This window comes from Arachis ipaensis, chromosome B5 (assembly GCF_059453495.1).
Source record: "Arachis ipaensis isolate K30076 ecotype BB chromosome B5, ASM5945349v1, whole genome shotgun sequence".
Lineage (NCBI taxonomy): Eukaryota > Viridiplantae > Streptophyta > Magnoliopsida > Fabales > Fabaceae > Arachis > Arachis ipaensis.
The window spans coordinates 136,850,661-136,872,364 of NC_142440.1; the positions used below are offsets into that span (position 1 = coordinate 136,850,661).

Sequence of the window (21,704 nt, forward strand, 5' to 3'; positions counted from 1 at the left end):
CTAAAACCAAACTAATAAACCATAAACTCTCACATTTAAACCCTAAACAATAACCCTAAACCCCAACACGGCAACACACTTAATTACTAAACTCCACATAACTAACATTCATAGCCTAAATTATAAATCATAAAACTTAAAGCCTACCACGTAAACTCTAGTGTATCAATTTTTTTCTTCCTTTGCTAAAAAACAGCTCATTTATTTAATTAAAAGCTTTTAGGTTTTTACACTTCCATTCTTGCATTTTAAATAAGTCTAAAACATTCAAAATTCTTTTTTTACAACTTCTCAGATTATTTATTTCTAACATTGAAGGCACTACATCATTCCAAAATACAATATTGCAATTTCATTATTTCAGATTAACATTATCATACTATATATTGTATTAATAAATATAATTTACATCATTTTTTTACTAAATAATAATGTTAGAAAGAAAAATAGAATAGTCATAATTTACTTTATTTAGTATTTATTAATTATTATAATAATTAATAAATATTAAATAAGACAAATTTTAACTATTTTTTATTAATTTTTTTGTTACTAAATATTTTTGAATAAAATATCCATTTGGGTGTAAACCAAATACACTAAATACATTGTGTTTTTAAATATGACACACTACATTTTTGTGGGCAATTTACCTAAATAAAATAGATGGGAGAAATCTTTACTCAAATACAACAATTGAGATTCCTTTACTTGCGTGTCTTGTTATTGTTTTATGTAATCCGTGGTAACATACCACGTTTTAGAGGATTACACATAAACTGTGGTAACCACGGTTTATGAAGAGAGTTGTTTGATCGTAAACTATTGTAACTTACGGCGGTTTATGAAGAAAGGTTTTTGAATATAAACCATTGTAACTAGGCACGGTTTATGAAGAGCTATTTGTATGCATAAACCTTTGCTACTTGCCGCGGTTTATGAGGAAGAAAACTCTATATACACACGATGAAAATTTATGCAATATTTTTACAATATTTTTTTTAGTTCCAATCAATAAGCATTTAAAAAATCATCTTTGAATCCTAAGTCATGTAATTTAAAGATCATTGCATTCATATTTTTTAAAATTTTAAGAAAATAATTTTTTTGTATTATTATAATTAGTTGAACGGAGAAATAATAGCAATGACATCGTAATTTTAATTAATAAAATAAAATAATTTATTAATTTATATTAAATTATTAATTTTAGTTAAACTTAAAAGTGAATAACACTTTAAAAATAACTAAAACAAATTAAAAATCGAATCAACATGTACATAAAATATTATGTAAAGATAAGTATAAATATTAGGATAGTCAATACGTAATTACCGAAGAATAAATAAGAGCAAAAACAAATTTATTCTGCTTTTTCCTCAATTCCGGTTTTTTTTTTCCCTTAGTCAGGAGTCAAATCCTGTCGATTAACAAAAATTTAGAACTCAGACCAGCCTTCAAAAACAAATTTTCTTACACTTTAAATAACTCAACAAATAGCCAACCGTTACAAAAAGTGGGTACTCCATCAATGGCAAAAAGCCCAACTTTCTATTTATCATCATTAACGCGTAATCACCCTCCTATTTAAGCCGTCACCAACAACCCACTGCAGGCGCTGTCTGCGCGTAGTTTCACAGCCATGACACGCGTCATCCACTGCACTATTCTACGGGAGTTCTTCACCTGCAGGAAAAACTCGCCTTCATCACGTTAGCACCGGCCTCCTCCTAACTTTTATCCGTATAATTTGTGTATTTTATATTTCTTACACTGTACAATACGAGCTATAGTCAAACTTTCCGTGAAGCACATATTGAGTATTGCTGTATTGGGAAATCTTCTAGGCATGCTAAACTTAAACAAGATACATTAACTATGAAGGGATGTACTTTCACATTTTCACATGAGTACAAAATAATTAGATAATATATATGTACCTATTATTAGTGCATCAATAACAATGCCTTTCTTGTGGGAAAAAGCAAAGCCCAAGGACGCGTTAAATTATAAGCAAAGCAAAAAGTTATGTGGAAGCAATTAGTTATTATTTAAGGAAAATTTGTAGTTGGAAAGAAGCTAGTGAATCCAAGAGTTGAAGCAACCTATGAGGCTTAGATGTTTGATTAGATTGTTTGGCTATCAGAACGACTCAGACGTTTCTTCCTGTATCTCCAGGCAACCTGAATTCGTGTTGCTGCAAGTGATCTCCAATAAGGTGATTCATACCTAAAACAACACAATTATCAAATGTTTACGAGAGTCATGAATTTGACAACATGAGCATAACAGTAAAATTGAATACTTTTCTATTATTATATTATAATCTTCTTGAAATTTTAATACTATATTATGAAATTACTTATCTAAACTAATTGAAAAATACACATAGATAGCTATATTTCTAACATATTATATATGTCACACAAAAAGATCATACATTAATTTGTCATAAACTAAAAAATGCAGGTGCTAGTCTAGTGCATGGAAAATTCATTTAAATTAAGGACAATTAATCAGAAATTTGTTAAGAATGAGACCTTAGAGCTCCTTGAACATGTGGACTCCTCAAGAATCTTGTGAAATAGATCGTGACTTCTTCAAGATCTGCTGCTCGGAGTGAAAATACCTCCACATTTGTTAAGCACTTCACCGTCCTGTTGCTAAGCAACCTCTGTCCTGGAAGTCTTACTTTCTTACCATCTGCAAATAAAAAATAAAAATAATAAAATATTAATGAACATTGCAGTAAGTGCTTTTGATCTTAGGCATGTTCTGTTGTCTTTGAATCAAGTGTTACTATACCTGTTCTCACCAAAGAATGTTCAAGATACCATGTCAAAAGTTCTTCACCACAAGCATCCCCTTCAGCTAAAGGAACTACGATTCCATCAACTCCAACGCTCTCCAATTTCCCGCGAACAACAAAGACCATTTTCTCTATAATGCCACCATGATTCAAAATTCTACTTCCTTTGATGTATGTCTTATGTCTTATTCTCTCACAAATAGCATCTAAGATTGGCTCATCCATCAAGGCGAAAATTCGGACCTGCATAAAAGCAGAATTTTAAGGGTTGCCAACATGAATAAATCTTTTCTTCAAAATGGTTTTTCACAATCAAATTATAAGCACAATCATACTCTAGTAGCACCTACTTTCTTGATAAATTTGAAGAGATGACGCCTTATGTCTCTCTGAAGATCTTCTGGCAAATTTTCCATAAGTATTTCTTCATTCACTCCCCTTGTTGCAGCCCAATTATACCGTTCGGCCTGGCGCACTCTCCTGAATGATGAAACAACAAGAAGAATTAATCTATAAATAATGCTGTGAAAATTTGGAACTTTAGTGTAACAATGAAAGAAAAATTAACCAGTACTATTTGTTAAACAAAGAATTAAAAATTGACAAGATCAATAAGAAAATAGATTACATAACTGGACCCTAATTGATAGAAAATGCCATACTTTTTTAGATCTTCTGGCAAGTGACGATGGCTCATCCATCGCTCGACATCACGGCCTCTAAGTTGCATTTCAAGCTTTCTGTAAGCAAGATTGAAGAATATATATCATGAACTTTTGAACTTAGGTAAATTAAAAGTTAAAGCTTGCAGCATAAGAAGGCTTTGTGCCATTACATCTACTGAACAGTCTGCATCATTTCTAAGCTTTAACATGGAAAAGAATTTAACATTAGCAACAAAAAAGCCTTATTCCACTATGGGGTTGGCATGAAATTAGAATTTAACAAAAGTAAATAAATACTACCTCCGACCAAGAGACTGAAGAAAGTTCTGTATATTTCCAATGAGAAGCGCGAAAAGCAAGAGTCCCAATCCTATGATTGCCATTGTGTAAAGCACTTCCCACACAAAATAACTTGGGATTAGACTACTGCCGAGAGAACTTATTTGCTGTAATGAAGATAAAAAAGGAATAAATGTTCAGAGTTATCACAACCGTTTCATGTGCTTTCATTACCAACTTTACAATCTAAGCTAGTGTTGATTGGCACTCGAATATTCAAGGCTCTATGACAAGTGTTCAGAAGTTCAAATATACTCTTTGACATTCTTCTAGTTCAATTTATACTTTGTATGTGATTACAATCCAAAGAGCTTAGTAATAATTTAGTTTAAAGAAATTGGAACTAGCGGCAGGAGATATGAGACTTCTAATTTTATTGCACAGCAGGAATTAAGCAGATATGCAATTAGTAGAATAGAACTTGTTAATTTATTTAGTTATGAAAGGTAAGAAAGAGATTTTGAGTCCAACCAAAAATGTAAATGATGGTAACTTGTACATGAAGGTAACAATAATAAGCACATCTCACTCTTCATATCTTCTAACTAATGCAAGAAAAAGAAATGAAATGATGAAATTCTTACCTGGAAACCCCAAAACAAAGCATACAAATATTTGTTGACAAGGTCAGTTTCTGTTGTAAGTGGTACAGCATTGGCATAGATCCCATAACTAAAGCCATTAGAAGCCTTAGAAGAGGGATTTAAACAAGCAATGGCCTCAACATTGTTGATCCAACCAGCAGATGTTTTGCCAGATTGATCGTCTAAAGTACGACCATGCCCACAATCAATGACTTTCATGCATTCATCAATATCAGAATTATGACATGCATCTCGCAAACATTGATTAACCCTCTGGAAGAAAGAAAAGGGAAAGATAGAAAAGGTGGGTAACTAAATTAAATTCTTAAGAAGGAAGTTTCGAATGTTATTTTGACTTACCTGCACACCAAAGAGGTACCAGCAAGAGCCAACAACATGGCTAGACAGCATAAAAATAAGAAGATTTATGATGAAATTTGTCCATGCTGACTCAAATATGAATCCTGATGGAGATTGGCCGATTAGCAATGGAAGAAACCTGAATAACCTGGGAATATACTGCACAAGAACGGCCGCGCGAAGAATATTCTTAGCATAATTCGCTCCTGATGACATCCCCAAATTCCTTGGAAGCACAAACACTATCATTATCTGCACATATTTCACTACACATAATGAAACATTGGCACTCTGAGCTTCAATATCATGAAACACAGTTCATGAAGATAGGAATAGGAACAAATCAATGACAAACCATTACATTCTTCACCTTAACTCTGTCACAGCATGAAAGTTAACAGAAATGAAAAGAGTTAATAGAATTTGAGCTTAATCTTTATTATATTTGGTTCTTCACATATGACTAATTCTTAGGATATTGATTCTCAATTCTCCTATTATCTATTTAATTCCAGTTCCAACACAATCTGTGTTGGACCAATTAGATACATGCTTCAGACAAATAAAAGGTGTTGCATGCAAGAGTTTCTGAGAGTCTCACATTATTTACTTGCATGCATGCAGCATTTTAAGATGGTGACGTTTATGGTGAATGTAAGGGTTTGCTGGCTAAGGTGGCTAAGATAGACCAACCAATTTAAATTAGACACGTGGGTTCGTTTGACTTGAATGAGAGTAATTTGACTCACGGTAAATTAGGTAAAAGGTAAATGAGGTAACAAGCAACGGTGAAACTTTTTGAATCTTCCTCTCTTTGCTTTTGACAATGTCCAGGCAAACAAATGCCCCGACCCGACCCTATTAACGTCTCAGTCCAACAGGTTGTCATCATGACCCGGATCCTACTCTTGACGTCCTCAGTGTTCTTCTTCATGCCCGATGCTGCAATGAACTGAAGACAGCGCCTCCACCTCTGTTGTTTCCAGGATCGATGTGCTCCGCCGGCCTGGACTTCTTTGCTTAAAGCTTTCTGCCGTCACCTAACGCAACTTGGTTCGGGGTACTCCTTCTTTGCCGCGCTGGCCTCATGCGATGGCCTTCGCCGATTTCCTTCCACCGCTCTTGGAAGTTGTTGGGTTGGTTTGCCTCTTGGTTTCTTCGAAGGTCAAGAAGAAGATTCAGGTGCCATCGCCGCCCTCAGTTCCTTCGATCTAGATACGGCTGAAGATAATGTCGTCGCTTCTGGGCCACCCCCTTCCTTGCTTACCGTTGCTGCACCGTCCAGTCCTTCTCATCGCGTTTTCTAGGATCATATCCATGGATGTGGCTACGTCGTGCTCTCTATAGCCATCGATCTCAGCGCCTCTGTAGTTGCCCTGTGATACCTCCTGCGACGGTGCTGCTTCCTGCGATGGTGCTGCTTCCCACGACGGTGATGTTGCCGGCCGGCGATCATTTTGTTTCCCAGTATTCCTTTTTGGCCTTGCATTTATCCACAGTAAACTTTTCACATTTATGGCGTTTCACATTTGCCTAATTACACATTAACGCATAACAGCCATCTATCCTTACTTAACCCACTTGCCACACGTCATTCCTTCAATGGCTGGTCAACTCCTTAGTCACCCTTAGACACCCATTGTTGAGCCACCAGAGACTCCACCTTAAGATTTTAATTTTATGTTATCCTATTATGTCAGAAGACAGTAAAAACGAAAATTCATCTTTGACAATTTAGCAGTGTAACCCATTAATGCAGAGTTTAAAAGGCTTGTATAGCACATAATATGATAATAAAATTTTGTGAAATTTGATGGAAGGAAAAATTTTACCTGCGGAAGAGGAAGTGCAACAAATAAGTCAATGAGAAAATAGGTCCGCAAGTAATGTAGAGCAATTTTCTTTGGATGGTCAACTAAATCTCCAGCACCAACCACCCTAGACTCTGGAGAAACATAAGCCAACCTAAACTGCAAAGGATCAAGCTTGTTAAAGCTCATTTAAAGGGTGTTAGAGGATGTTAGTGTTACTAAGTAAATGTATACCTAGTGTCCTAAATCAGTAGTGTTCTCTATATCTTATAACTAACATGTTACAACTCTAGATATACCTGGAGAAGATTTGTTTTTTGAGAGAACTTACCTGGAGAAGGATGTTTAAGAAATATACAAAATCATTCACACTTCTAAATATAACTAGTGTTGACGCCATTTTCCCATCTATAGCAATACATTTGCAATCCTGCATCAAGTGAATAATGGAAAGATTGTTAGTGTCTACAATAATTTCTAAGTTTTTGCAATTAAACGAAAGGACCAAGGGATCACATCATACCTTCTGCACATAGATCAGGAAGAAAAATAACGGATCCAAAAAGATTGCAAATAAACAAGAAATAGCCAGGAACTTGTTCCATTGTTGTACAAGTTTAGTGTGAGGGTTAATAATTCCAGGAGAGAATGAAGAGCAGAAGGAGAAGAGTCTTCTTGCGTAACACTTGGCATCCCCATAGAGAGCACCATGTAACTGTCAAAGTTCAGAATATGAAAAGAACTATGCTTGAATATGCAAAATTCTGCATATAAAGGAGATTAAAAAGCTCATAATGTTATCAAGTATAATGATGCAGAAAAATTTGTTATGTTATTACTAAACTTTATAGATAAAACAACGATGGGAGCAATTTTAATATAAAAGTAACAAAGGAACTTAAGAGGGTCAAGATACTAGCATCTTGCAATTTACCTAAAGTTAAGGGTATGAAGACTCTATAAGGGACATTTGGTAATTCTTTACACTATTATGAAGTTAGTTAAGTACTTTCCGTTAGTACTTGTAAGTTTCAAGTTCCAAAAAGTCCTTGTAATTTTCAAATATAAAAAAATGGTCCATATTTGCTCCTGTAGTTTCACTTAGAAATTGGAATAAAATTTAGCTATTATTGTTAAGGATCAGTTTGCAATATTGAAAATAAAGTTACTTATTTGAAACCATAACCACTAAATGAGATGAGTTATTTCTAATGGAGTTATACTGTCAATGTTATGTGAAATCACAATTATTTGAAAATTGAAATACATTTGCAATCTTCTCTTTTGTCTGTTTCAAAACTGTTTTTTCATCCTAACCTATCATCAAACCTCTTTAACAATAGCAAGAAATTTGAAAGATCTTTCACTACTTAAAGTGCAGGCAGAATCATACACAATTTTGAATTATTTACCAATGTGATAAGTAAAGACAACTTCAAAATATAGAGGTTATCTAAAAAAAATTGACTATGTTAGGAAAAAGTCACCTTAGCATCAAAAGCTGTTGAAGCTTTTGAATTTCTCCTATGAGAATCCTTGAAGTTAGCAGGACAAGTAGTACAATAAGGATCATCACACATTCCAAGTTCTCCGGAGTTAAGCAAGTGTTCATTCTTTCTAGCATACTTGTTGTTCCAATGATTTTCGCCCGAGCCAGATGAACTGGAAGATTTTTCTGTGTTACTCCAAACTTTGTTTACTGTCACAACTAGACCCTGGTGCAAAAAGCTTCCAGTTCCATTGGTAGCATATATTGGACCACTCATGTTCATAAGGGGACTTGTTCTCTTACTAGTAACTGGCCAACCATGTCCCTCAAAACTAGCATGTCTCTTATGAGATACAGATACTTGTGCTTGATTTTCTGGAAGTGCTGCCTCTTCTTTCTCAAAATTAGTCATCACAAGGCATTCAATGCTAATATATCTGTACCATATCAAAATATTATTAATTAATATTAGAGTTTAATTTTGATTCCAACAAGATTAAAGGGGAAGAATATAGAATAGAAAAGAATTAATGAGATAAGAGAAAATAGGGAGAGAATTAATCAAATCAGGGAGAATTAGAAAAGAATTAATTCCATAGAAAGAGAAATTGTAAAGAGAAAATGATATTAATACTAATTTTTTGCTTCCTTGATTAATTCTTATTATCTCTGTTTATGTGATATCAAGCCTATTTTTACTCATTACACAAAGTGTCAAAGTTTTTAAGTCTATTATGATATTATCCAATGCTGTTAGTTCTTTTAGATGACTATTATTGAAAGGTAATTGCTTTGTAATATATGAAAATACCTAATTTGATGTGTGCGCAACTGGATGAGGAATTGCAGTTGGGTTATGAATCAATGAAAAACTGAAGTGTCTAAGGTCAAGAGTTAAATGTATTGAAAGGCTATGAACAAAAGAAAGGCCTGTTTGCAAATTACCTACCTGGAAAAGAAAAAGAAAGCCAAATATATATATATATTGAACTTATTCAAGTTAATCATTGAAATTATAAAGAAAGTGAACACGGTTGGTTTTGTTTGATTCTAGTTAGACTTTTGGAGACATGCAACAAAGAAATACAAATTTTGAGAGTTAGTACTTAGGGAAGGTGACAACTCCAACAAATTAAAGTGAAATTCCAAATGTGATATATATAGACATGTTTGTAAAGACAATTGCATGTCACAATGTTTCGTTGATATAGAGTTGGATATTGCCTTGTTATGAACGATATCTCACAATCAGCTTTTCACTTAAAAAAGTAATCAATGGGACAAGAGCAAAATAAAATAAAAAAAATTAACATTTATATAAAGACTAAATAATAATAACCAATAACTTAAGCTGATCGAATAATTAGTTCAATCATTTACTTAAATAAATGTCAAATTCTATGTATGTATATAATATCTTATTAACTAACAAAAATTCTTTAAAGACAATTGCATGTCACAATGTTTAGCTGATATAGAGTTGGATATTGCCTTGTTATGAACGCGATATCTCATAATCAGTTTTTTAACTTAAAAAAAGTAATCAATGGGACAAAAACAAAATAAAATAAAAAAATTACTTATATAAAAGCTAAATAATAATAATAATAACCAACTTAAGTTAATCAAATAGTTCATTTACTCGCGTCAACGGATTTAAGAACGGTAAGTAGTGGCTTAGCTCCCAAAAAATTTGAAACTCTTATATTCTATTATAAGTTTATAACGAAGGTAATAAGTAGACTAGTAGAGTGAAGCCTATAGTGAAGGGGTACAAGGGATGTTGTGTTTATGTAGTTGGATTCAAACCTCAACTAATACATTTGTATTTGTTTTTATATTTGACTTAGAGTTCCTTTTCTTTTTTTACATTTTCGTTTTTTTTCAATTAATTTTTACACCTATTATCATATAAAAAAATAGTTTAATATTTATAATAACATTGGTTTTTTTTTATTTTATTTGATTGTTTCTTCTCTTTTTTATTATTTTTCTCTTAATTTTTACATTTATTATTATATAAAATATTTTAATATTTATAATAACATCAACATCTAATTGAATGTTGAAAAATCTATATATATATATATATATATATATATATATATATATATATATATATATATATATGATAGTATATGAAAGTAAATGAATTTAAAATTTATTTATTTTTCTCATAATATTAAAATAATAAATATTAAATAAATCTATTAAAATAAATATATAATTCATATTTTCTTCATGAATAAATTTTAAATTCATAAAACAAATTATTAGCGCATGTCATATTTTTTTAATAATATAAAATATAAAAATATAACTTATTATCACCTCAATAATCAACAAAGTAAGTTAATTAACAAAAAATTAAAAAATATATGATTTTATATTTTACTAAATCTAAAACTAGAATAAATTTTTTATAAAGAATGAGATAACTTTTTTATTCGACAAACAGTTATTAACATTTTTTTTATTAAAGAAACACTAATCATAATCATAATTATATGTATAATATTATAGAAAGCGGTTCACATGTTTTGCTGTATTTGATATAAATATAATGTTCCGATTATGTCCACTATTAAAATATAACATAAACAATATTAACGGTCAAGATGTTGGGAGTTGTGTTTAAGGGATCATCAAGATGATGACGTCATAGTAGGATTGAGACCGGTTGCGCAGTTTAACGTATTAATGTCCATTCAGTTTCTCCTCCTGATCATGTCCAGTAAAAAGTGGTTGTGGAAAAGTGATGTTAAGTCAAGTCGTGGTACCCTAGCTGATAGCCAATAACTGAAATGGGAGGCAGAGAGGCTGTGAGAGGTGAGTACTCCAGGGGTAGTACGAGAGGAGAGGGGTAGTACGAGAGGAGTACAGTTAACACCAAAGGATCCTAGAATTTGGAATCGGGAGGCATATCATCGTTTGGAAAATGATTCATTCTCTGTGTTTGTGGATAATCTACCGGCTGATATCTCAAGGAGGGAGCTGTATCACTTATTTTGTTGGACGGGAAGAATTAACGACATATATCTTGGCCGGAAACGAAAGAGTGGTGTGATCTATTTATTTGCCTTTGTTCGGTACACGACAAAAGGGGGCGCTCTCAAGGCGATTGCAGAAATGAACCAGTGGAGATTACGGGGGAAGGTAATTACCGTCGGGGAAGCTAAGTATCGAAGACAGTTTCAGATGGGTGGCACAGTGCGGAAGGAAATAACAAGTCCCAATGGCGGTGAAGCAGTGGATTCTTATCAGGGGAATGGGGTGGCTGCGGCCAAAGCTATGAAGGAACAGCCAGTGCGAGACCATAAGAATGCCACAGAGGGGAATGGACCTGTGAAAAGAATTGATGTGCCGGTAGTCGAAGCAAATATGGAATGGTTGGCGAGGAGTTTAGTGGGGCACACGTTACACCCAGTGGACCTCAGATCAGTGAAGACGGTGGTGTCTAAAAATCTGCCCAACATTGTGGATGTTAGGGAGATCGGGCCGTGCAAAGTGCTGGTAATATTTGATACTGTGCAGCATGCGGAGGGAGTGTTTACATTCAAGATGGATAATTTGTTGCAAGTATTCCATAGGATCTCGCGTTGGGAGGAATCGGAACGGTGTATTACTCGACGAGCGTGGCTGGAGTGCTACGGAATTCCTTTACATGCATGGGCGCCGGAAACGTTCAAGAGAATAGGAGGGCAGTGGGGCAACGTGGTCCAGTGTGATGTAATGACGGGGGAAGGAGCATCGTTTGAAGCAGGGAGGATTCAAGTTGAGACGGGGGTATTCGATGTAATCCGAGAATGGATGCAAATTGTTGTTGGGAAGACGGTGTTTGAGATCTTTGTGAAGGAGGTAGAACCACAGGAGGGCGGTGCGGTCAGCATGGGGAGAAGCAGAAGTGTCTATGCGAAGAATGAAGTTTCTGGCACCGCTGGCACGGCCATGAAGAAGGGGGAGGGTAGTTGGGACCCGGCGGCGGAACTGGTTACTGGTAGGCCTACGGAGGCTGAGCACGGTGAGGACAGAATAGTAATCTCTGATGTGTTATTGAATGATGTGGACGTTGCCTTTTTGAAATTCAAAAAGGATACGGTTGTACCGGATTCAGCTAGTACCAAGGACGGTGAAGTAGCGGGTTTGAAGGGATGTGAGATAGTTCATGAGGGGGAGTCGGAGAATACAGTCACGCAAGTATGGGGAGGGGTGGGAGGAGTTCATGCAAAGTGGGCTGCCCATCCGGATTGGGACCAAGCTGGGACACGGTTGGAGTATTGTAACAGTATGGGCTCGCATTCAATTGGCCCAACACCAACTAAGAACGGAGGGGGGAGGCTGACCGTAAGGGACATGAGTATTGAGAAGGAGCCTGTTGTTGGGCTGGGCCAGGATGGCCTCCTAACTGAAACGGCGTATGGTTTTCTTTCCATTGGAGGCCACGACGGGTCGGGCGGCCTGAGGATCCGGAGGGATTCACGGGAGCTGTTTGAAGCGGCGCCGATGGAAGGTTTGCGAGGGCTGGGGTGCTCACCAGCGGAGAAGGATCCTGAGGCGAGAGGGTTGCCGCTTAAACTCGGGGATCCGTCGGTGGATAAGAACCCGGAACTAGAGGAGATGGTGGGGGGCGGAGGACCGATCGATGGGGTGGGAGTTGAGCTTGATGGGGGAAGGGTTGCGCAGGAGGGGACGGGAATCAGGGCGGCAGTCCACCGGCAGGAGCAAGGGGCGCAGGATGGGATAAGTGAGGCCGGCTTGCACGATGAGGGATCCCAAGCGAGATTGAGCTGCCTAATGGGGAAGGATGGTACCTCGGGAGCACAGGGAAACGCAGTGAGGGACGTCCCGGAGGTGGCTGCCTGTGGCAATGCCCAGGGGGCAGGAGCAGGGGCTAGGCTGGGCACAGTTAGCCATTTAGAAGGCGAGGGGACACAGGAAGAGCAGCGCCAGGAGAATCAAGCAACCTGGGCATTGGCTGTGGAATCAGGAGCGGTTTTATGCGATGAGGAAGAAGATATTATGGCGATTTTGCAAGCACAAAATGAAGAAATAGCAGCTAAGAGAAAACTGGCGAAGCAAAAGGAAAAGGCGAGAAGGAGTCGACCAAAAAATAAAAATAAGGTGAGCAAATCTTTATTTAAATGATTGTGAGCTGTTGGAATATTAGGGGGTGGAGGGGGGACGGTAAATTAAGCATGCTGAAATCTTTGAAAAATAAATATAATTTGAACATGTTGGGATTGCTTGAAACAAAAAAAGAAGTGATTACTAAATATGAGGTCGCAAGGCTTTGGGGATCTAGTACTGCTGGTTGGGAGTTTGTGGAATCTGCAGGAATGGCGGGGGGTCTGCTATTAATTTGGGATGAAGGAGTGTTTCAAGTAGATCAAAGGTATAAAGGTGAGAGGTGGCTGTGTGTTGAAGGCGTTTTAACAAAGACCAACTTCCGATGTGCTTTCTGTTTGGTGTACGGGGCGCATGGGAGGGAGGCAAAGAGGGGGGTGTGGGAGGAACTGAGCTATGTGGCAGGGTTGTGTCAGATTCCTTTCTGTTTTCTCGGAGACTTTAATGAAATTTTACAAGTAGAGGATCGTAAAGGAGCTACTAGCTTGATGGCGTCATCGGAGGAATTTAAGGAATGGGTGCGAGACATGCAGTTGATAGATTTGCCTCTTACTGATAGGAAGTATACATGGTTTAGGGGGCGTTCCTGTAGTCGGATTGATAGGGTGATGGTTAATGTTGAATGAACTGAGGTGTTTCCGGATATTAGGATTAAGGGTGGCCCAAGGGGATTGTCTGATCACTGCCCAGTGATCATGGAACTAACAAGAGTAACGGGGCCCCCTAGACCATTCAGAAGTTTAGACGCCTGGTTTACGCATGAGGGATTTCTGAGAATGGTGAAGGATGAGTGGCGAAGCCTCGGAGAAACGCAGTTCCCGTGCAAGCTGAGGGCTCTAGCAATACAACTGCGGCAATGGCACAAGGATAACTTCCGGGACATGGATAAGAGACTCATGAGGTTTGAGGAGGAGCTCACCAAGCTGGACAATTCAGTCAGTGATGGAGTTTATGATGGTACAACGGAGGCTAGAAGGAAGGCGCTTGTGAGCTTTTGTTCAAAATGGTATATTAGAAAGGAAATGCACTGGAAACAGATGTCTCGGTCTAAGCATGCTGCAAACATGGATAGGAATACCAGATACTTTCATAACATTGCTTCGGCCAGAAGACGGAATAACAGGATTGATGCTCTGATGTTACATGGAAGACTTGTGCGGAATCAGGCGAGAATAAAAGGTGCGATTAGAGGGTTCTACAAGGATTTATATCGACAGGAATATGTTCCGAGGATTGGAATCAGAGATGGGTTAGTAAAGTGTATCCATAGGGATGAGGCTGAAGCTTTAGAAGTGATGCCGACGGATGAGGAAATTAAGGAGGCTGTGTGGGACTGCGAATCTTCCAAGGCCCCAGGGAGTGATGGGTTTAACATGAACTTCATAAAGAAATGCTGGGATGACATTGGGCCGGAATTCACTACTGCGGTAATGGGGTTCTTTCAAAGTGCGAAATTGCCAAAGGATGTCAATGTAACGTGGGTGACACTAGCTCCAAAGTTTGAAGGTGCAAAGGAGGTGAAGGATTTTAGGCCGATTAGTATGGTGGGGTGTGTGTACAAAGTGATTTCGAAAGTGTTGGTGCACAGGATGCGATCTGTGATGTCGGGACTGGTTGGAGAGACTCAGACTGCATTTGTAAAGGGAAGAAAAATTCATGATGGTGCACTCATAGCCTGCGAGACGGTTCATTGGCTGAAGACTCGGAAAAAGTCAGCAGTCATTATCAAACTGGATTTTCAGAAGACCTATGACAGAGTGAGATGGGATTTTGTTGACATTGTGCTACAGAAAATGGGCTTCGGCCAAAAATGGAGGAGCTGGGTGAAGGAGTGTGTTACTACGGCCACCATGGCAGTCTTGGTAAACGGGGCACCTTCCAAGCCATTCAAGATGGAGAGGGGACTAAGACAAGGGGACCCACTTTCTCCATTGCTATTCGTATTAGTTGTAGATGTGTTGCATAGGATGTTGGGGGAGGCTGTGAGGAATGGCCGCATTGCTCCACTGCTGGTAGGGGGAGATCTTATTGAACTGTCACACCTACAATTTGCAGATGACACTATTTTATTCTGCCCGCCGGAGACTGAAACAATTGTAAACTATAAGAGACTGTTACTGTGCTTTGAGTTGATGTCTGGGCTGAGCATTAACTTTGATAAATCGAATCTGATATCGGTGAACTGTGAGCAAGGATGGATTGATCAGGCATGTGGACTGCTGGGATGCCAACAAGCTTCTCTACCGGTTAGATACTTGGGAGTTTCTCTAGGTGCGAATCCGCGCTTGGTGAAGACTTGGAAACCAATCATTGATAAGGTGGAACAGAAGCTGAGTTTGTGGAAAGCCAAGGTTTTGAATAAATCAGGTAAGCTGGTCCTTATCAAATCGGTGCTGAATAGTCTCCCCATCTACTACCTTAGTCTATACAAGATGCCGAAGGCGGTAGCGGACAAGCTGATTGCTTTACAATGGAACTTTATGTGGTGCAGGGAGAACGGGAACTATGGTATACCTTTGGTAAAGTGGGAGATAGTTCAGGCTCCAAAAAAGGTTGGGGGATTGGGGGTTGGTGATGCAGTGCTGAGAAACACAGCGCTTCTGTTTAAGTGGTGGTGGAGGTTTTCAAAGGAGGATTGCCCGCTGTGGAAGAAGATTGTGTGTTCGTGTAATAAGTTGAACCCGGATGTCATGTTAGCAACTCAGCCTTTACCAGTAAAGGGTGGCCCTTGGAAGGACATATGTCAGCTGAATATAAAAGAACCGCGGATTCGTGATAAAGTGGTAAGTGGACTGGCAATGGAAGTAGGCAATGGTATGCAGACTCGATTTTGGGAAGATAACTGGGTTCAAGGTGGTACTCTGAAAGGAAGTCATCCGAGACTCTACTCTATTTCCAGTCAGCAAGGACTTGTCATCGGGGAGTGTGGTTTTTGGGATGGGCTTGATTGGATTTGGAATTTTCAATGGAGGAGGGCACTGTTCCAATGGGAGCTGGAGCTTGTCAATCAACTGCATGAGAGGTTAAGGCCAGTGAGGTTGTCATCAGGTAGGGAGGACAATGTGGTGTGGAAGTTTGAAAATAAAGGTATTTTCTCTACTAGTTCTGTGATTCAGGCTATACAAGCGGAGACATTATCAGCTGAGATAACGAGTTATAGCTTCACGAGTTCCATTTGGAAAGGTTTCGTTCCTCCGAGAATTGAGCTCTTTGGGTGGTTTGTGCTAGTGGGTAGAGTTAACACCAAGGAGCGGCTGACTAAACTAGGAGTCAACATTCTGAGGGATAGTATGTGTGTACTGTGTACCAAGGAATTAGAATCTGTTGAGCATTTATTCCTTAGGTGTGAGGTAACATGGCAGGTGTGGTGCAAGTGGCTGAGGTTACTAGGAAGGGAGTGGGTGATTCCCGGAACTGTTAAAGAAATGTTTGAGAGTTGGCATGGAATGCATAATAGACAACAGGGGAAGAAGATGTGGATGTCAGTGTTCTTTGCAGTGATTTGGAACATCTGGTTGGAACGGAATGCACGAATCTTCAAGAATGCAAGAGCAAGCCTGGAGGTCATACACACAAGGACGTTGATGAGCTACACGGAATGGAGTGGTGGTGATCCTGGGGGAGGATGAGAGTACTGGGGATAGTAGGGGTTGGTTTATTTGTTGGTAGCTAGTTATGTGTCTTCTTTTTTCTTTTATTTGCTCCACTTTAATGTGTTGAGCTTCCTTTGTTTCAAAAAAAAAGTCAAGTCGTGGTGTTAGTTAGTTTTAGCTGAGTTGTAAATTTTTTGGACTTATTTTATTTTGTTTAAGTGTGTTTATTGGGTTTAGGTATATTTTTGGTAATTATAAAATAAAGTATTTTTGGATAATGATGGAGTGAATTGGAATGGGGTCATGGTGAAATGAAATGAGTGTAATTGTCTAGTTGAATGCTTGTGTTAATTTTTTTTATTGTACATTATGGATAGAATATTTAAATGGATAAAGTTAAAATATTTTAAGATATTTAAAACTTAAATTAAATGAATAAATGAATGAAATATTGAATTATTAAATATTACGAAATACACTGAAAATTAATTTTTTCTTATCACATTAATGAATCATTAAAATGACTATGTAACATGGAAATAGTTTATATTAATGTGGTTTCGAAAATGGTATAAATAAAAGGGCAAAAAACGTTAATAAGTCATGGTGACCAATTATTTACACAAATTCGTCAAAGAAAAATTTGGTTCATGTATCAACCAAAGGACATCTCTATGTAATTCGAACCTACCCAGTTCGATTTGTTCAAGAACGAAGTTCACACTAAATCGAACTAGCTGAGTTCGAACTACAAGGATACATAATTCGAACCAGCTGGGTTCGAATTATACACAAACACACGCACACACTAATTCGAACTAGGTGGGTTCGAATTACACACACGGTAATTCCTATGCTGTTAAAAAAGTAATAATTTATTAAAAAATATATATTTTATTTCATACATTAAAAAAAAAGCTAACAAAATATTTAATTACGAAACTTTTTTAAAATATTTGTGATCTATCAATTCGAATTTCATACAATGCTCTTTTGTCCATTTTTAAGTCATTAGGATATTACAAATTTTTATAGTACTCCTAAATTTCTTTAAGAAATACTCTACATAGTCAATAATAATTTAGATCTTAAAGAAAAAAATATTTTTATCATGTATTTACCTAAATCACTAGAATATTACAAACTTTTATAGTACTCGTAACATCTTTTAAGCCATTTTTTAAAAATTATTTTGTATTAGAATAAAATATATTTTTCAATTGTTTTGTATAAAATAAAATATTTTCTTTCATTTTTAAATTATTATTGACTATGTAGAGTATTTTATTTAAAATTTGAGTACATGCATGTATTTACCTAAGTTATTAGAACAATACAAATTTTTATAGTACTCATAACATATTTTAAGCCATTTTTTAAAAATTATTTTACATAGGATAAAATATTTTTTTAGTATAATTTAAATAAATTTATTAAAAAAATTTATTAAAAAATATTCATGAGCTATTAAAAATGGATAAAAGAGTATTGTATGAAATTCGAATTGATAGATCACAAATATTTTAAAGAAGTCTCATAATTAAATATTTTGTTAGCTTTTTTTTAATGTATGAAATAAAATATATATATTTTTTATTTTTAAATTATTAATTTTTTTAATAAATTTTTTAATAAAATTTTTTTAATAAATTATTACTTTTTTAACAGCATAGAAATTACTGTGTGTAATTCGAACCCACCTTATTCGAATTAGTGTGTGCGTGTGTTTGTGTATAATTCGAACCCACCTGGTTCGAATTATGTATCCTTGTAGTTCGAACTCAGCTAGTTCGATTTATTGTGAACTTCGTCTTGAACAAATCGAACTGTGTAGGTTCGAATTATGTAGAACTATAATTCGAACTAAGTTGGTTCAAATTACATAGAGATGTCTTTTGGTTGATACATGAACTAGATTTTTCTTTAGCAGATTTGTGTAAATAATTGGTCACCATGGCTTATTAACGTTTTTTGCCCTAAATAAAATTTTGGAGAAATGAAAATTTGAATAAAACAAAAATAATTTGAGACCAAACACATTCTTAAATTATATGAAAGTTATGTTTAAAGTAAAAATAAAATTTAAAATTTAAAATCCTTTTTATTAGAAAAAATAAGTTAGGTTTGAATTAAAAATTTAAAATCGAGAAGGATAACTTTGATAAAAAAAAAAGTCAATTTGCAAAATATTTAAAATTAAATATTTTTGCATGTTGTTAATTTTATTTGCAAAGAAAACATAATAAAAAAAAAAAAATTAACACTTATATAATAATAATAATAATAATAATAATAATAATAATAATAATAATAATAATAATAATAATAATAACCAATTTAAGTTAGTTAGTTTACTCCCGTGGACGGATTTAAGCTCGGTAAGTAGTGGCCTTAGCCGTCAAAAAATTTGAAACTCTTATATTCTATTATAACGAAGGTAATAAGTAGAGTGAAGCCTTTAGGGGAGGGGTACAAGGGATGTTGTGTTTATGTAGTTGGATTCAAACCTCAACTAATACATTTGTATTTGTTTTTATTTTTGACTTAGAGTTCCCTTTCTTTTTTTACATTTTGGTTTTTTTTTTCAATTAATTTTTACACCTATTATCATATAAAAAAGTAGTTTAATATTTATAATAACATTGTTTTTTTTATTTTATTTGGTTGTTTTTTCTCTTTTTTATTATTTTTCTCTTAATTTTTACATTTATTATTATCTAAAATACTTTAATATTTATAATAACATCAACATCTAATTAAATGTTAAAAAATATATATATATGATAGTATATGAAAGTAAATGAATTTAAAATTTATTTATTTTTCTCATAATATTAAAATAATAAATATTAAATAAATGTATTAAAATGAATATATAATTTATATTTTCTTCATGAATATATTTTAAATTCATAAAACAAAACTATTAGCATAATTAATTTATATTATTTTATGTCATATTTTTTTTAATAATATAAAATATAAAAATATAACTTATTGTCACCTCAATAATCAACAAAGCAAGTTAATTAACAAAAAAATTAAAAAAGATATGATTTTATATTTTATTAAATTTAAAATTAGAATAAATTTTTTTTATAAAGAATGAGATAACTTTTTATTTGACAAACACTTATTAACATTTTTTTAATAAAGAAACACTAATCGTAATTATATGTATAATATTATATTTGATTATACAAGATTTATTTTAATTTTCAGTTTCTCCTCTACTTAGATTTTTGGATCCGTCTTTATTTGCTCCGTTGTTCGCTCATCTACCTAAATAAGTATATATTGAATTTTGTTTTGTATATGTAATAATCTATTAACTAGTAAAAATACTTTAAATAAAACTCAAATTTATCATGAATAATTCATTAGTCATTGACTTGTTAAGTTAAGACAAACTTAAGCCAACGAGTTATATCTCAAATGACATAGTCTTCCTATATTTCAAGTTCGAATCTCACTCTTAATTTAAAAAAAAAAAGTTAAGACAAACTTAAACTCAATTCAATTTTTTTTTCTTTTTTTCATCGTAGTTTCAAGAGGAAAGTTGGCTCAACATTTTTATTGGACATTTAGAATTTGAATCTAACCTCGTTAAAGATGAATGTGGATTGATATGGCAAAAATCTCGATCCGATTGATAATAAAATCATCGAATCGGATCGAATCTAATATCAGCAGTTTTTAAGTTTGGATCCGATTCGATCTGCATATTTGCAGATCAGATCGAATATATCCGCAAAACACAAAAATATTTTTAAAAGTTTATTTTTATTAAAAAATATTAATAAAATTTCTTTTTCTATTCTTATAAATATATTTACTCTTAAAATAAAAAAATATACTTTTTCTAAATAATAAAATTAAAATAATACAACATATATGATAATTATTAATTGAAATAAAACATAAGAAGAATATTTAATTATTTATTTATTTATTTTTGTGGATTCACAGATATTAGATACCTACACAAAATACGTAATTCGATTGTATAAGTGCGTAAATTCGATCTGATATCCTTGTGGATCGAATTTATATCCGCAATTTTCAAATAGAATTTAAATTAATATCACGAATCGAATCTAATCGATGAAGACCCTAGACCTCATGATAGTGCATATATTTTTTGGATTAACATTATTTATGTTTTTGTTGAGCTCTATATTTGTTGACCTTATATCTTTGAATTGTAATAAAATTATAGTACTTGTTGTTTATCTTGTTTCTAGACAGACCCGGTGGAGGCTATTTCAAATTTATAACTTTATTAATATAAATGCATAACAAATATAGATTTGCACAAAAGATTACACAGCAAATATAAAACATTTAAATTAGATGGGTTCTATTGGAATAAAAAAACAGAAGTTAGACTCCACTCGATTTCTTTTAAAACAAAAAAAAAATGAGTGAAATTTGGGGGAGGGGAGAGGGGATTTACATATTTAAATAAACTCTTAGCATAAATTACATAAATACAAAAATTAACGTTCTTTTACATGCGCGGATATTTTTTTAATTATGCTACAAGTTATAGCATTTTACCAAATTATATGTAAATCACCAGCAAATTACACGTAATTCCAGTTGAATAGCTGTTTACAATGAGAAGAAAATGAGGAGAAAATCAACTTTTTATACAATTTCATACAAAATGTAATGCTAAAAATTATATAAAGAATGACATTATCAAATATACGAATTTAATTGATCTTTGTTTTTTTATATATATAATTTCAAATGAGTAATAAGTAGATTGTGAACATGCTAATAATTACATTATTACAATGATCAATTAGAAATTAAATAATACTAGATGGTGATTATATTATTTAATTGATCAATTAAAAATAGTAGATAGTATATATACTATTTAATTGATCATTCCAGTTATTATTATCATTTTTTTATAAGA

At 34.4% G+C, this 21,704-nt stretch overlaps 1 protein-coding gene across 1 annotated transcript; it reads right to left on the minus strand.

Annotated features, from left to right (window-relative positions):
- Window positions 1–1,462: 1,462 nt before the first annotated feature.
- On the minus strand, window positions 1,463–8,469 carry LOC107641063 (putative cyclic nucleotide-gated ion channel 20, chloroplastic). Its single transcript, XM_088487290.1, has 12 exons — window positions 8,056–8,469; window positions 7,092–7,283; window positions 6,900–6,998; window positions 6,590–6,727; window positions 4,758–5,009; window positions 4,398–4,670; window positions 3,775–3,920; window positions 3,472–3,549; window positions 3,160–3,289; window positions 2,806–3,052; window positions 2,541–2,703; window positions 1,463–2,229 (listed from the first exon to the last, which is right to left on the minus strand). The coding sequence occupies exons 1-12, from the start codon at window positions 8,467–8,469 to the stop codon at window positions 2,127–2,129; spliced, it is 2,235 nt and encodes a 744-aa protein (XP_088343416.1). The 3' UTR covers window positions 1,463–2,126.
- Window positions 8,470–21,704: the final 13,235 nt, after the last annotated feature.

What these genes read in the sequence shown, in the direction of transcription:
- LOC107641063 (XM_088487290.1), bottom strand. Translation starts at nt 8,469, where the DNA reads ATGACTAATTTTGAGAAAGAAGAGGCAGCACTTCCAGAAAATCAAGCA. An exon ending in CAACAGCTTTTGATGCTAAG is followed by an intron (nt 7,284 to 8,055) that starts GTGACTTTTTCC and finishes GAACTTTGACAG; the next exon opens with TTACATGGTGCTCTCTATGG. An exon ending in TCCTGATCTATGTGCAGAAG is followed by an intron (nt 6,999 to 7,091) that starts GTATGATGTGAT and finishes CACTTGATGCAG; the next exon opens with GATTGCAAATGTATTGCTAT.